This window comes from Lissotriton vulgaris, chromosome 6, assembly GCF_964263255.1.
Source record: "Lissotriton vulgaris chromosome 6, aLisVul1.2, whole genome shotgun sequence".
Classification (NCBI taxonomy): domain Eukaryota; kingdom Metazoa; phylum Chordata; class Amphibia; order Caudata; family Salamandridae; genus Lissotriton; species Lissotriton vulgaris.
In genome coordinates this window covers 1,695,085,972-1,695,101,240 of record NC_141694.1, presented here as the reverse complement: position 1 = coordinate 1,695,101,240, position 15,269 = coordinate 1,695,085,972, and the positions used below count along the sequence as shown (strand labels likewise).

General features: G+C 39.1%; 1 protein-coding gene across 1 annotated transcript in view; it reads left to right on the top strand.

Annotated features, from left to right (window-relative positions):
- USH2A (usherin) overlaps positions 1-15,269 on the top strand; it is a 2,319,650-nt gene that overhangs the window by 242,113 nt on the left and 2,062,268 nt on the right. The window contains exon 5 of the mRNA XM_086925936.1: positions 1,494-1,788. Coding sequence (XP_086782062.1) covers positions 1,494-1,788 — 295 coding nt within the window. The remainder of the gene's footprint in view (positions 1-1,493; positions 1,789-15,269) is intronic.

Below are 15,269 nucleotides of genomic sequence, written 5' to 3'. Positions count from 1 at the left end.
TAAATGCTATGCAAAAGAAGGAATCGCAAATAATTGCGATTATGGGGCAGATGTATCAAGAAACCATTTTGCACTTCTCTAATAGCGATTGTTAAGGAATCGCTATTTGAGAAGTGCAAAATGGTATGTATGTAGAATTTCGCTATTTTTTAGCGATTCCTTAAAATTCCTTAATTGCGATTAGCAAATTGCTAATCGCAATTAAGGAATAATTTTCCCATTCATTTCTATGGGCCAGGAGGCCCATAGGAATGATTGTGCAGTAATTCTCAAATTGCGAATTCGCAATTTGCTAATCGCAATTTGAGAATTATTTCAAGGGTGCAGGGGTGTCTCAAAGACACCCTGCTGCACCCCTCAAATCTACATGTGTGTGCATGTGGCACACATACATGCCCTATGGGCATGTATGAGTGTCACATGCCACCCTTACAAATGCCAATTAGGGCATTTTTGTAAAAAATCGCAATTTACCACCAACTACAAGTTGATGGTAAAATGCGATTTTTTTACACAAATTCGCACACCAAAAATGTGTCATACATATCATTTAAGGAATCGCAAAATTTGCGATTCCTTAAATGCTATGCAAAAGAAGGAATCGCAAATAATTGCGATTAAATAAATTGCGATTATTTCATACATGTGAAATATCGCAAAACGGCCGTTTGCGAGTCGCAAAGGCCGAAAATCTGCGATTTTCAGCCTTTGCGAGTCGCAAAAGCCTTGATACATCTGGCCCTAAATAAATTGCGATTATTTCACACATGTGAAATATCGCAAAACGGCCGTTTGCGAGTCGCAAATGCCGAAAATCTGCGATTTTCAGCCTTTGCGAGTCGCAAAAGCCTTGATACATCTGGCCCTTTGAGTCTTCTCCATAAAGACAGTGAAATCAGGACATGGTGATTTTTCTACACAAACTCTGTTTTGGGTGTAGAATCGAGGTACTGGGCCTATGCTCACTTCTGGACCATAAATTACTTAGCAATTCGGGGTGTATAATGACAATTACACCTCTTATAAAGATACTGCGCTAGTTAAGGAGCCTCGGCCCATAAAAACATTTAGAGCAGAAAATGACAAATTGTATTGGAATAGCTAGCTTCTGTTGTGTTAACCCTTTCTGGGTAAAAGGTTTTCCATGCTCATATTAAATGTGAGCAGAATTCCATTTGTAACAGGAGCGAAAAAGAATATTTATTCTAGCCATTGTTTGCATAAAGAATGTGGGGGTTCTAAAGTGGTCTATTTACTTATTCAGGGTTCAAAGTATACATTGCCTCCTCTGTAACAGTGAGCTTCCTTTAAAAAAAATAGACTGTACAGTATTAAATATTTAAATGTTACCATCGGAGCAGCTTATTGATTGGATCTGTTTGTTTTTAGTAGCTTTAGTGATTTTTGATTTGTACACATGCTCAAAACATAGTCTATTTTAAATTTTGTTTGTTAACTTGTCAGTATATTTCTACTCATCTCTACTTTTCCAGAGAAATTTTGGAGGTATTCTCTGGGAGATTCCCACCTCTGCACAGCCAGTCAGAGTGCAGGTGTCCTGGCAGCCATCCTAGAGTACACCCTGTTGTCCAGAGGTGTTGTATCCCCAATGGTGCACCTGACACAACCTATGATCGAGTACTGAGGCTAAACCCAGATGCCCACCCTGCAAGCTACATAAACGACAATGATATTGGGACACTGTGGATTTCATCAGCACTCGATGATATATCTGTTTCTGATGATGGAGTGAATATCATAATTGATCTGGAAAATGGGCAGTTTCAGGTAAATATTATTAATACACAGCCACAAATTCTGAAGAATGTACATCTTGGCCTTGTTAACTACAGCCATTGCATTTTGTGAAAATTGTTTGCTGCAATAGGTATTTAGGACTGATTAGAGGTACCTTTAGTTTGTGCAAGACCCTTTGCTACCTGTTATTTATCTTGATACTAAAAGGTCATGCCATAAAAATATGTATCTTTCTCTGTCATGCTCTTGACTCTGGTGTATCATTCTACCTTGTGCAAAGTGCCTTTATTGCATGAGGGACTACTTTATATGCAACAATGAGATTCATTTATCTCACTTTTGCCACATTCAATGATTCAGTGATGCCTACACCTACACCGGTACCACCACCAACAATACCACATGTACAAATACCACCAGTACCATCACTACCAATACCACCATCACCAAAGCTGTAATACATATGCCACCAATACCACCCCATCTTGACCACAGCTATAAATAATACAATACCAATACCACTAACGTAATAGCAATGACACCTACTTTACCAAAATAATCACACCACAATTGTCATTACCACTAATACCTCCACCACAAATGCCACCAATACATGTCACCACCAATATTACCACCACCTCCTATACATTCCACATCCATCACCAATACCACTCCTACATTAATACCACCACCAATTGTCCCACAAATACCCCACTTATACCACCACTACCATCAATATCACCATCAATACCTCAAATAATACCATTACCACCAGCTGCTCCATCACCACTTACAACACAAATATAGCCCATGCCACACAATAATCAACACCATGAATACCACTGGTACTACACCACCACCATCTATACACCCCTACTACCGCTACCACCTGTACACCACCGCTCCTACAGCTGACAGCTCCACATCTACTAATATCTAGTATTTTCGAAACCAAAAGGTCTGACTTTATTCTGATATCACATGGAAATATGTTTCTGCATGTCTGCGTTTGCAGTGATACAGAAATATGAATTCAAAACATTCAGTCTACAGTCTTTGCATTCACTCGTCAACAGTGATAAATGAGAATGTATAGTTGATTGATGGTAAATGATAATGAAATTCTATTTTCTCTACCTTGTTGTACATTTTCTACACAAACGATGAAAGTATCCTATACTTAACCCCTTAAGTGCTCCTGTCGGCCTTTGGCCGTCGCGAGCACTACCTGGCTGCTGCTGCCAATGGCCGACGCGGCCCAGCCCTTTCTTCGAACGTTCCACACTGGCGCGGAACGTTCGAAGCAGCTATAGTGATAAAAAAGTCTTTACTGGAAGTTTTCTTTTACAAGGGGTTTCCTCCTACATTAAGTGTACCTCTTGTGAAATGAAATGTGTGCCTTTCTTTGTGATGGGCCCACTTTTGACAAATACTAAATTGGCTGCAAAACCTGGTCTGTTAAACTAAGGCCATCATTCTAATGCTATGACAATACCAACTAGATTTTCCCGCATCAGGAATTAATGATTCAGGAGGTATCAACAACATGGAGATGCAAATATACCGTAGTATTCTGACTTGCATCCTGAGCAGTCCCTGAGAAATGGGAAGTACCAGACATTGGTGTTCATATGCACAATTCTGGCAGTGATTCCATTTTTTGTTCTGTTTAGCCCACCCAGAGGTTTTATCAGCTCTTAGCTGTATAAAAAACTGGACTATGTATTCCTTTACATTGTACCCTTGAGCTGTGAATGTTATAAAAGAACACACTTAATCCTAATGTATAACATTAACCAGGCCAGGTTAGTGGAAATGTTGCTGTATATCTGATTAGGACTTAAGGACGCAAACATAAGACTTATCACTGCATGGGTTGTGCATTGTTTTCAATTTTTATTTTTACACACAACCTAATTAAGTGATTTTTTCATCACAAATACTTGTAATAGATAACTTACTTTTATGAAATGGGTGTGTTTCTGTAGTTTATTATTGTCCAGGCTAGAAGTTAAACATAGAGCAGACACTTTGATATGAAACTGCACAAAAACAATGATGATCTGGGGTGTGGCCCTGAGTAACCATTGCCTGAGATTAACTCAAGCATTGTATCCCTCACCTTTTTGCGTTTGTTTCCACTAAAGTGAACCATTAGATGAATACTAAATCTTTAACGCCTATAGAATGAAGATCAGAATAGCTCAACAGAACATTCTGTAAAATACTGCTGAGAGGACCAACGGGATTAGAGCAGTTTCACCTCTTTCAACCAATATCATTTAAAGATCATTCGCACATGTCACCAAAATGGTTTCCATGCCAAATGTGGAAGGAAACCTGGACTTATGAAGATTCGAAATGTTAAAATGTTATACTAACTCATAAATCCAAACATTTCCCAGTATTTTGTTAAGATTTGGCATGGATAAAGAGTAGTTCACCATGATCTTAGGATCAGTGGTAGGTTCATTCAAAAAGGTAGCAACAAGATCTTTTTCTGTAGGTCTTTCCTGCCAGATTCAAAGAAAGATTACAGAGGGTTGATACAGTAGATGTAATAGAAATGCCAAGCAATGTTGATGACTTACACAAGACCTAGATCCAGAAGAGATTCCAAAACAATCAATGTAATTTTGCAAAGAAACATGTAAAAAAACAGTGACTAGGTAGATTCAGATGCATCACCTGATTTGCTTATTTTTGACAATAAATAGCATCAGCATGCACTGATAATATACAGGGGATCTTTTCAATTTTTGGTTGAAAAATATCTGGACAGAGTGATTGAGAAGGAGTAACCATGGAGTTACATGCAGTCGTACTGAATCAACTGTAAAAGATGGAACAGATGTCCTCAGCAGAATTTTGAGCAGATTCTCCAATCAAAAGATAGTAATGGCAGGCAAATTATTATTTTTTTTCATTTTTTTGAAATGCACCTGTGTAATAATCTCTAGATTTTACTGGATTAACATGGAATGGAAAACATACTGCATGTATGGTGTTACAAATGTGTCTCAGCTTTCTGTTCACTTACCTTAATACATAGTACATGTATCTGTATTGGGGAAGCAAAATATCATACAACAGGGGCAGTAGTGGCAGGCACAAAGTGAATGCAGAAATAAATGCTTACCACCATGAAAAGTAGCAAAGCCGGGTTCTGTTGACTATTTAACAGTAAGGAACATCACTTGACTAATACAAAAGAGAGCTGCCTCACAAACGGTATATAGATAATCAGCCAACCCACTCAGTACATGACAAACATGGTGCTGTGGATACCCTAACTCTCTGATATAAGAGCTAGTGTATGAAGAATGTTTTTGGGGCATGCAACATTATACATGCATGATCATTTCATAAAGCAATTTAAAAGCCACAAAAATACCACCCAATGTAATTGATAATTTTGGTTTCTATCCCAATTTGTTTATGTATATTGCTGACGAATTTTCCAAGTAAACAACTATTTGAAAAACAGGCACAGAAACAAATAATTGAATGAATTAGGAATAATGAGAAATACACATACATATAGTATAAGATATATTAATTGAGATGATTCACCTAGCAAATCACTTAAGAACATATCAATGATATATAAGTCGACAACTGATCAGGAAAAAAGAATCAAGAAATACTGTATGATGAAAATCCTTTCAAAATCGTATTCATAATAGTACTGGACAACTTTGTATTCAGTCCATACCAATATTTCTATAAAACGTCTTGTAATGAAGTAAAGTACAAACATTTCCTTGATAACACTGACATAATCAGATTCAATATTGCAGGAAAAGATTGAAATGGCACAAAAGACTGACTCACCTGTAATCACACAAATTATTTCTGGAATGTTTGTGTTTAATCAAACAATGCAATACTTTATTACCAACCCAAATATTATTGCACCAGAGTTCTGAGTCCATAAAGCATTATAGGTTAAATGCATCAATCATCTTCTACCTACCAGCATAATTTGAAGCAATTTATTTTAAACTGGCAAATTTCCAGAAAAAGGGCTGGCTGGACCTCTGGTTTAGAAAGCAGCTCTTCAGCCTCAATATTTGAAAAACTAAAAAGTACAACCATCTATCTAATATTTCTCTACTTTTAAATATGTAGGAAAAGACTGCAAGATTACAGCTCCAAGAATTTTTAGAATTGAAAATGTTTATTGAAGAGTGGTATGGAAATGGCACTGTCAGACTTCCAATCTTCTCTTCTGACCATTTTTAGGCATTATCAATAAAGCTGAGTTCAATTAAGGAGGGAGTTTAAATATTAAGGAAGTGGTGTGGTAACTAGATAAAGCCAACATGGTAGTAATTCTTTATTTAGATAGAAAAAACATATCTTTAAAAGATTGCACAAATCACATTGTGTACAGTTTTATGAATAAAAGATGATAAAAGAAAGAAATAAGACCGAAGTATGTTAGTTAAAAACCTTTCAATTTGTAAATTAACTCTCCCCGTTATTGCAAGGCTTTTAAAATGCAGGTTCCGTCTTAGTAATCAGCTATATGGCCTCAGCAATGTCCATTTTATCTAAATTGCGATAGGCATACTGAATAAATTTAGACAGATTTATATTTAAAACAATATTATCTGGAGACAGAGCAGCGATGATGGCGTGCCTACAGGTCCGAATACCAAGTCTGTTCCATTCTGGCTTGAGCAGGTATTGACGCTGGAGATTGAATGAGGGACAGATGCAGAGCACATGCAAGATTGTTTGTGTTGCTGACCCGCATCCTCTACATGTTGTATCTTCCTTCTTACGACGCCAGGTGGGAAGATTTTGAAGAAAGCGCCAGTCTCCCAATCTTAGGGCAATCAGACAGCGCTTTAAATAAAGTGCAAATGTCGTAGAGAGGTAGGCCGCAGGGGTCAATCGTTTGTAGGAATTAACTATCGCCCAGGAGTGACTGCGTTTCGTGACAAGAGCTTTGTCTGAAGCCAGAGATTTCAGTCTGACGCATTTATTGATTATGGTTTTAAAGACAGTCTGGCTGGGGTTGAGGGCCCAAAGATCGGCAGCTGACATTTGATGAATGTAATCATTCAGAAGGCGCCCAAATGTTCCCCCTGGATTAGTCTCGTTTATTTCATTCCATATTAGGGATTCTAGCGTGCCTGATTCGGCCTGTCTTAATTTATGACATAGCTTAAGGTAAGTACTGACGTTAGAGGCTTCATAGTTGGTTAATCCCAGCTCTAGTCTAATCTGAGCAGGGGAAGCAACGCTCGGTAAATGAAGTAGCTTCCTATAGATTTTAGTTGTATATTTGTTAAGAGCAGTATTCATTTTGCCTTTAAAGATCTCTATGCCATAAGAAAGTGTTGGCCCTATTTTAGCTCTAAGGACTTCTAATAAAGGGGCAAAGGTTGGTCCTGAAAGTTTCTTCGATAATTTGGCTAAGGATACCACTAAGGCCGTAGTTTTAGCTGCGATCACACTGCTTTGCTTTGAGAAGCTGCCCCTTGCGTCCAAATGGATGCCTAAATATTTATATGACTGGCCAATCGAAAGGCTTGTATTGTTAATTGCCCAACCGCCGCCGCTGTGGTGTTTCTTGCCAAATGGGACTATCAAGGTTTTCTCCATGTTGATTTCTAACTGGTTGTCAGATGTGTATTGTGATAGTTCAGCGAGGAGCCTTTGTAACCCTACTCTGGTAAGGCTGAACAAGGCCAAATCGTCAGCGTATAAAAGGTTACATAGTGCCGCACCACCTATTTTGGGTGGATGGCTATTTACCTTGTCTAGAGTGCTTGACAGGTCGGCTATAAATAGGTTGAAGAGGAGAGGGGCCAGCACGCATCCCTGCTTGACACCGCGAGAGGTCATAATTTTCCGCGAGAGATGCAAGCCGGACCCTAGCTTCACTCGGACCCATGTGTCAGAGTAGAGTTGAATAATTGGGTTCAGTATTTCATTTGGAATGCCCCACTGGGTCAGTTTTTTCCAAAGGGCCGCCCTGGGCACTCTATCGAACGCGGCTTTAAAATCGACAAAGCAGCAGTGTTGTGCTAATTAGTCACGTGTGTTGTTTCATATTCCATACAACCCTGAATTGGCTCTGTCATATATCGGGGGCACAGGCTTATGATTCCCAAGACGGATTTAGTTTGTGCAGCTGCCATGAGCAGATTTTACAAATTATGCTGCCAAGATTTATTGGGGTTCAGTCCTCGATAGAAGTCAGAAACTAAAATTATGTCTGCAGTGGGACCAAATAACCTTTAAAAAAACAAGCAATTTTATGAAAACTCACCATGGGAAGATCCACTACTGCTCTTTTTGAGAACGTAAAGATTTTGTAGACATGTTTTACCTCAATAGGTCAGTGAATTAGTAGACAACCCATATTGTCCTAACATACAGCCGCTCTATTCATTTGCTAAAGAGAATTCTACCACAGAACGTGAGCAAGTGCTTTGATTGCTGAACACCTTGCACTGGGTGAGTGGTCCCAACTCACGCTACAACCTCCACTAGGGTAATGAAGCTGAGTCAGCCACAATGGTCAAGAAATTGAGATTACCAATAGCACAATTCTTTCTCTGCCCACGAACCCCACATCAGTCGCCATATGTAATTGAATGCAGACAAGGCACAGAGCATGACAAGGCAGAGCTGTATTACAAGAGGTCAGCAGGATAACTTTTGGAGGCAAACCAAGCAAGGCCGGGATGCTACTAGCAATTCTGAAACTTTTACACATAATAAAGCAAATGACAGAACAGAGTGTAAGATATGCACAATCTCTTGAAATAGAGAATAGTCACTTATCTGTAGATAGGGTTCTTCAGTCCTTGGACACAATGTTTTGTCATTATTTTAGCTATTCAGTGGCAGAGTGGCTGTAGCTCGGTTTAAAGTGTTCATCTAATGGGCCCCCTTAAATTGATATTGGAAATTATTGTCATGGTAATACATCTGGCCCATAGTTCATTGTAATTCATTTACAATTATCCAGAGTACCAAAAACTACATAATGAACATGATTTACATACTATTTCTCAATGTAACAGCCATCAGTGAATCAAATGATTGAAGAAAGTCTCTGTTATTCAGTTCATCCACATATAATATTGAAAAACTACATCTAATACAGAATTTGGCCTGCAAGAGTAGTCAATTTCAATTGTGAATTGGAAGTGTTTGAAGCTATAAATATATGCTTCTGAAAATTTTGTGGAGAAGTTTTGAAATGTAGATTTCTTGCAAACTTTCTGAAGATTATAACATTTTAACTACAATCAAAATTTCTGCAAAGTACATTGTTAGAGAAGCCCATTTTAAATGGGGGGGTCTGTGTCACATGTTTTTTGGCAGGAGAATACTAAACTCAAAATAGTTTTGCATTAATTTTCACCCACAAGTGACGTTTTGTGAAGATTTCTAAACATTCCATCTTTTGTAACGTGTGAATATTTCAATATTATAGGTCGAATTACAATTTTTCTCACACTAAATCGTGTCTGAAGCATTACATTTTCCAGATATTATATGTCACACGAAACCATTAATTACAAGTTAAATGGGTACATTTCTGATGCAACTGCTCTGAGTAAAAAAGTATGTTTTGAATGTAATATGTGTACTGCATGGGTGTAAACTGTGGAACTCTATTTATCTGCCCACTGGTGATATCAATAACATCCTTTAGTCCGGGAGATGAATTTCCCTTTCTTTTTGGGTTCATCAATATTTGCTAGAACCTCTGCAGTACCCTGATATTGATTATGAGATATCCTTAGCACCACATGAGTATACCATTATAATGTTGTTGCAGAGCTATGGTAGATGCTACTAGTTGTACCAATACTTGTATAACTTCATGCCAAAAGTCAATGGTCAAATATATGAATTATTGCAATTATGGGGCAAGATATGTGTATACTCTGCTTTGGAAATTCTATGCATAATTTGTCAACCCAGATCATTTTTTAATGTGAGCTTGTCTGTGAAATGCTGAAAGTTGTGCAGTAAATATGCTCTCACTGTAGCTACTCCTGCAGTTAATGCACCAAATCACATAGAATACTTGTGTATCACAACTTGCCACACCTTGGACACAAGATAATTATTTCTATCTTGTGTTTTTTTTAGTGGAAATGTGAGAAAAAATTCAGTGCATGAAGTTACTACTGTGAAAGTGAAACACAATGTTTGGAGGGAGATTCCTTGTATGATGGTCAGAATTAAAGAAATAAAACACAATATCTAATGTGATGCCTATAATGTGCCTAGAAATGTTGACATTGTCAACTTCTCAAAGATGCGGCTTTGCATACCCCTAGAAATATATATTAGGGACAGGCTGGACTGATTTAACTCATTTTACGATTTAATCATACAAATCACTATTTTGTTATTAAAACACTTATGTATATTAACAGAGCCCCAGTGGCTAGATCAGCCTATTTAAAATAGGACCCCTTTAGCTAAAAGTTATTAATACCTTAAAGAAGCAAAGTCAATTCCTGAACTGTTCGAAAATAGATTAATAAATGCCCTCTCCCGAAAACTCCTTCTGCAAAAATTTTATTTTGGCATTCCAGGTAACAGCCCTAAAACAGTCAACATGAATGTTGATGATGATGATTGTTTACTCATCTACCTAGATCTCTGTGCAGTATTAAGTATAGTTGCTCTAGTGATACTACTCAAAGCTAGACAGACATACAAGGAGATCAACATGCACATACTGAAATAGCTGCCCTAATGTTTACTGAACCACAATCAAATCATAAAAAATGAGCACTTCAAATATACTAGTATACCATAGCCTGATGGATGGTCACAGGTTCATTGCATCCTTCCTTGCTCTTTAACATATACGTATAATATTTGAATGGTTACAAATTAATCTGTTGTAATCCAGTAATTAATGACACCCAGCTCTGCATCAGTTTAATAGGTGAAATGTGACATCACACATAGTGCATGGTAATATTTAACAGTGTATGTCAAATATCTCTTAAAGTTACAATCACAAAAAGAAATTGTCTGCTTCAGACACTAGACACCTACAAACTCAATTTAGAAAATTTGCTGTCCTCTGTGACAGTAGGTTTCTCAGACCCTATACTGTCAAACAGCACACAATGCAACGTCCTCTTGCTGGACAGCAAACTTTACTTAGAACTGCTTTTCAAGTGTGTGGTAAAAAAGAAGCTAATTCCATCTCCACCTGTTATACATAAAGAACGTAACCTTGGATCACACCCTAATATTGGTGCTACAGGCAATGGATCTGCTGAGGTTTGGACTGTTTGAATGCATTATTGGAAAATCTCTAAAACATCCATATGAAATGACTGAGCAGCTTGCCTTCCTTACATAAACTCTTGATAAAATGCTCCCTTAAGTCACCATCTCCATCTCAGGAGGCTCATATCCGCGACTTAGTAATGATGAATGCATCTTGCAGTTAGGCTCACCTGTTCATATTGGAGCAGGAACATCTAGACATGACAGACCGTGCACAGAAGCAAGGCTTGAGTGATTGTCAGGGGTTGAGATTTTTGCCAGCAATCCATCCAGCACCTTTTGTTATTTTAAAGTGAAACTTTAATGACCTAATTAACAACCTAGTGTTCCTTGGACCAACAGACTTACGGTGGCGGCGGTTTTCTTATCCCAACATTACTACCTTGGCTGTGTTGCCACCCTTGGACCGCCGACTCTGCCAGGGAACTACCATTCCCTGGCGGTGGCACGGTGGTCAAGAGGCATCAATAGTTTTGGAGGGGCAGCCTCAGTCCCGCTAAGCATATTACGACTTTCCTCACTGCCACTGACTTCGTGGAGTTCTAACCTCTATGAATCAGTGGCAGTGAGGAAGGATGTGCCTCACTCCATGTGGATGCACCCAAGGGGTACAACATGTGCCCCTCCTGTGTGCATGTGCCCCCAGTTCCAGCACGGTATGGACTTCATAGTCCATGCCATGCTGGAACTTCCTTTGACATTCCCATGGCGGGGCACCGCCGCGGGAATGGCAAAGGAGCCACCCGCCAATGACTAAAAAGTCATAATACGGTGGGCAGTTCTGACATGGGTTTGGTGGTACAGCTGCAGGCTGGTCACACCTAAGCACCGTCAAACTTTTAATCGGGCCCTAAGTGTAATGGGTATCCCCCATTGTGGTTACTGTACATATTGTGTCATGGTATTCAAGCTACACTTCTCCAAAGACACCCAATAAAGCTGAAAATGGTCTTGGCTGTATTTTAGTTCAGAACAAAAGTTTCCTGGTAGATCAGGTTGGAGTAGGACTATAGGGGAAAGACCAAGACTAATTTGCATATGCTTGCCCCCTGTCTAGAGTGGAACAGTGGAAACAAATGGACCGGAATGTGGTGCTGTGCAATTGTCAATTGCTGAAACATTTTCAAGCATTCCATACTTCACCGTTTCTGAGTTCAAAGAATGTCACCAAAGATGTAATGAAATTAATTGTGAGGTCGAATCTCAGGGCAGCTTTTCTGGGCCTCCTATTACTGTTATAACCTGAAACAATCCCTCCTGATTAGATGTATTCAAAGAAAGCATTAATATTTGGTCTCAAAATGCTTATAGACTCTTCCATATGTCTGCATTTCTCTTAAAGCAAAGCTTTCATGATATTTCTGAATGGCTTGTGTTTTTTCCCGCCAATCTTTCAGTAGCATAGCAGTTGTTCCTTTGGCACAGCTTCTCAACCTCACTTTCTAATGTGATGAGTGTTATAAGGGAAGAACCAGCGGAACCTCTGACTGTGGACGGATTACAACATTGCGAGCCTACACATTTCTTAAATGTAGCCTGGTATAATAATTAACAACCAATATGTGTTAGGCCCTCTATTTAGCAATGAGTTTTCAGGTAACATTCAAGTTATTGCTCACTGTGTACTTGCCCCCTGTTTATGCACCAATGAGTCTTTATTGATTCTGCATCCAATGATGCAAACGTCGATATTAAATCCCCCTATTATTTTTTAATGGCAATGATTGGTTGAATATAATTGGACCTGGCCCTCTGTGGGCCCTATGTGGGTCACCCCAGATTTTTGCCTTCTTTTGTTTTTCTTTGCTGTTCTTGTTTGTGTTGACATTTAGGAATGTGTGTACTTTGTTCCTACTAGACATTGGTAAAGTACTTGTACTCTCCCTTGAGAGCATGGTAAAAGTGACCCACACCTGGTTGGTACACAGTAAATTGTACTATATGTACATTGAATTAAACACTACCAGTGGGCTGCAGCATTCCTTGTGCCACCCACCAAATTAGCCTATTAAAATATGTCTCAGGCCTGCCATTAAAGCTGTAGTGCAGTTTTAAACAGCCATTTCAACTTAGCAAAATGCAATTTCCGTCTGAATATGTATAAGTCACCCACCTATGGTAGACCCTAAAAGCTCATAGGGCAGGATACCTGGTATTTACAAAAGTAGAACATGTGTATTACATTTTATATGTCTCGACAGTAAAAAACTCAGAAAGTTATTTTTCACTGTCGTGCTGCTGTCCCCCTCATAAACTGCTTTTTACACTCAATTAAATTGCAGTTCAAAAACCTCGTTAATAGTAAATTGAATTGTAAGTTGCTATTCTGAAAATGGCACTTTTCGAAAGTTAAAAACTATACAAAAATAGATGGATGGAATACTGGAATTAATATCAGCCACTGGTAATTAGTCGGGCAGCATCCCAGCTATTGTTATTTTGCACACTATGCAGATGAGTCTTGACCCAGCTCTATTGTCAACAGTCCAGCTCAAGCTTCCAAGGCAGGTCCTCCCTAAACCGGAACATAAGCAACCCAGGACGAGTTTCGCCCTAGCATGGACTCATTAGTCAGGTTTCTCTTGGTTCCAGTGACACAGTGTGCACGGTACCCATGTTTGGGCATACCCCTCCCAATTACGGCAGCACACAAAAGTATACTAAAAGTGATGGATAGAATGCTTAAATTAATCTCAACCACTGGCTATTACCGCGGGAACGCATCACAGTCCATCGTTATTTTGTATTCCTAGGACCTGAGCTTTGCCCCAGCCTTATGCAAATCAGTTTTCACACAGCTCCAGTAGGAAAAGTCCAGCCTGAACTGCCAAGGCTGTTCCTCCCTGGACCCAGACACAAGCAATCCAAAAACAGATGTCACCCTAGTTAGGGCTCATCAGCCAGGTATAGCTTGGTTCCAGTGATGCAGTGTGCAGGGGACACACGTTTGGGCACACACATCCCACTTAGGAAAACACACAAAGGAATAACAAAAGTAATGGGTGGAATGCTTGAATTAATTGGTAAATACTGGGGCTGCAGTCCAGTTTATTGTTGTTTGCACACAATGCCATCACAGTTTGGATGCAACTTGGATAACCAGCTTACTCTCTCAGAAGAGGTCTTCAAATAAAGGAACCACTAAAAGTGAAGGCTCTTCAGGGTGGAACAAAATTATGTTTGTACATTACAGGATGTTCAGGTTACTTCATCTATCTTTGATATTCTAGTACACCAGTATTTCAGTCTCCATCTCTGCTAGCCTTCAGTATGGATTCATCAAGAGGAGCTATTCCATCAATACAACTTAAAGACACAGTAGCCATCTCACATCTATAGTTACCCAAGACAGCCTCTGAGCCTCTATCTAAATTGATAGAAAAGTTCTGAATCTCAAATGAAATCTGTGGTAGCACGAATTGTAAATTGTAGGCCTATGCTGTGAATCATTTAGGTTTAGGTTTTCTGCAAGAGTGCACATAATTACCAATGGGGTTGTGAGTCAGATTTCCAACAGAGTGGAGGTTTTACAATTGGTATTCATAGACTTTTGAAAGAATGAACCCCCAATACTCATCTGCATGTGGGATTCAGACTCCTGATGTCACACACGTGGAGGGAGGACTCGCACTATGGATACAGTAAGGGTGAGTAACACATTCCAGCCATTTCTTTTTCACTCCTTCACTAAAAGTGACTTTTAAAAAAAAAATGCATAAGGAGGTGAAGGTATAGTGGATTTTAAAATCTTGGGCCCGATGTCGGTGGCCCATTACTGGTCGGTAAACCCGAAATTCTGTCAATTTCACACTTACCAACCGGTATTGAGCCATTTCAGATTTAGGGGATGATTTAGTAAATACCGAATCGGTATTTACCGATTCTGTATTTACCGAATAATTATTTACCGATTCAGTATTTACCGAATCGGTAAATGGCATGTAGGAAGCACTTTTAAAAGTGCTTATGTGCTTTAAGGATTCGTTATTTACTACCAACTATTAGTTGGTAGTAAATACCGAATACCTTTGAAAATGCAAATCTGTGCATTTTCCACAGTGCCATGTGGCAGACATACATGCCCTTAGGGCATGTATGTCTGCCACATGTGCACACATGCGCTATTCAGGGGTGCAACACTGTGTCAATGTGACACCCTGCCACCCTTGAATGTGTTCCCTATTTTACCGAATTGTTATTTACCGATTTAGTAATTCTCA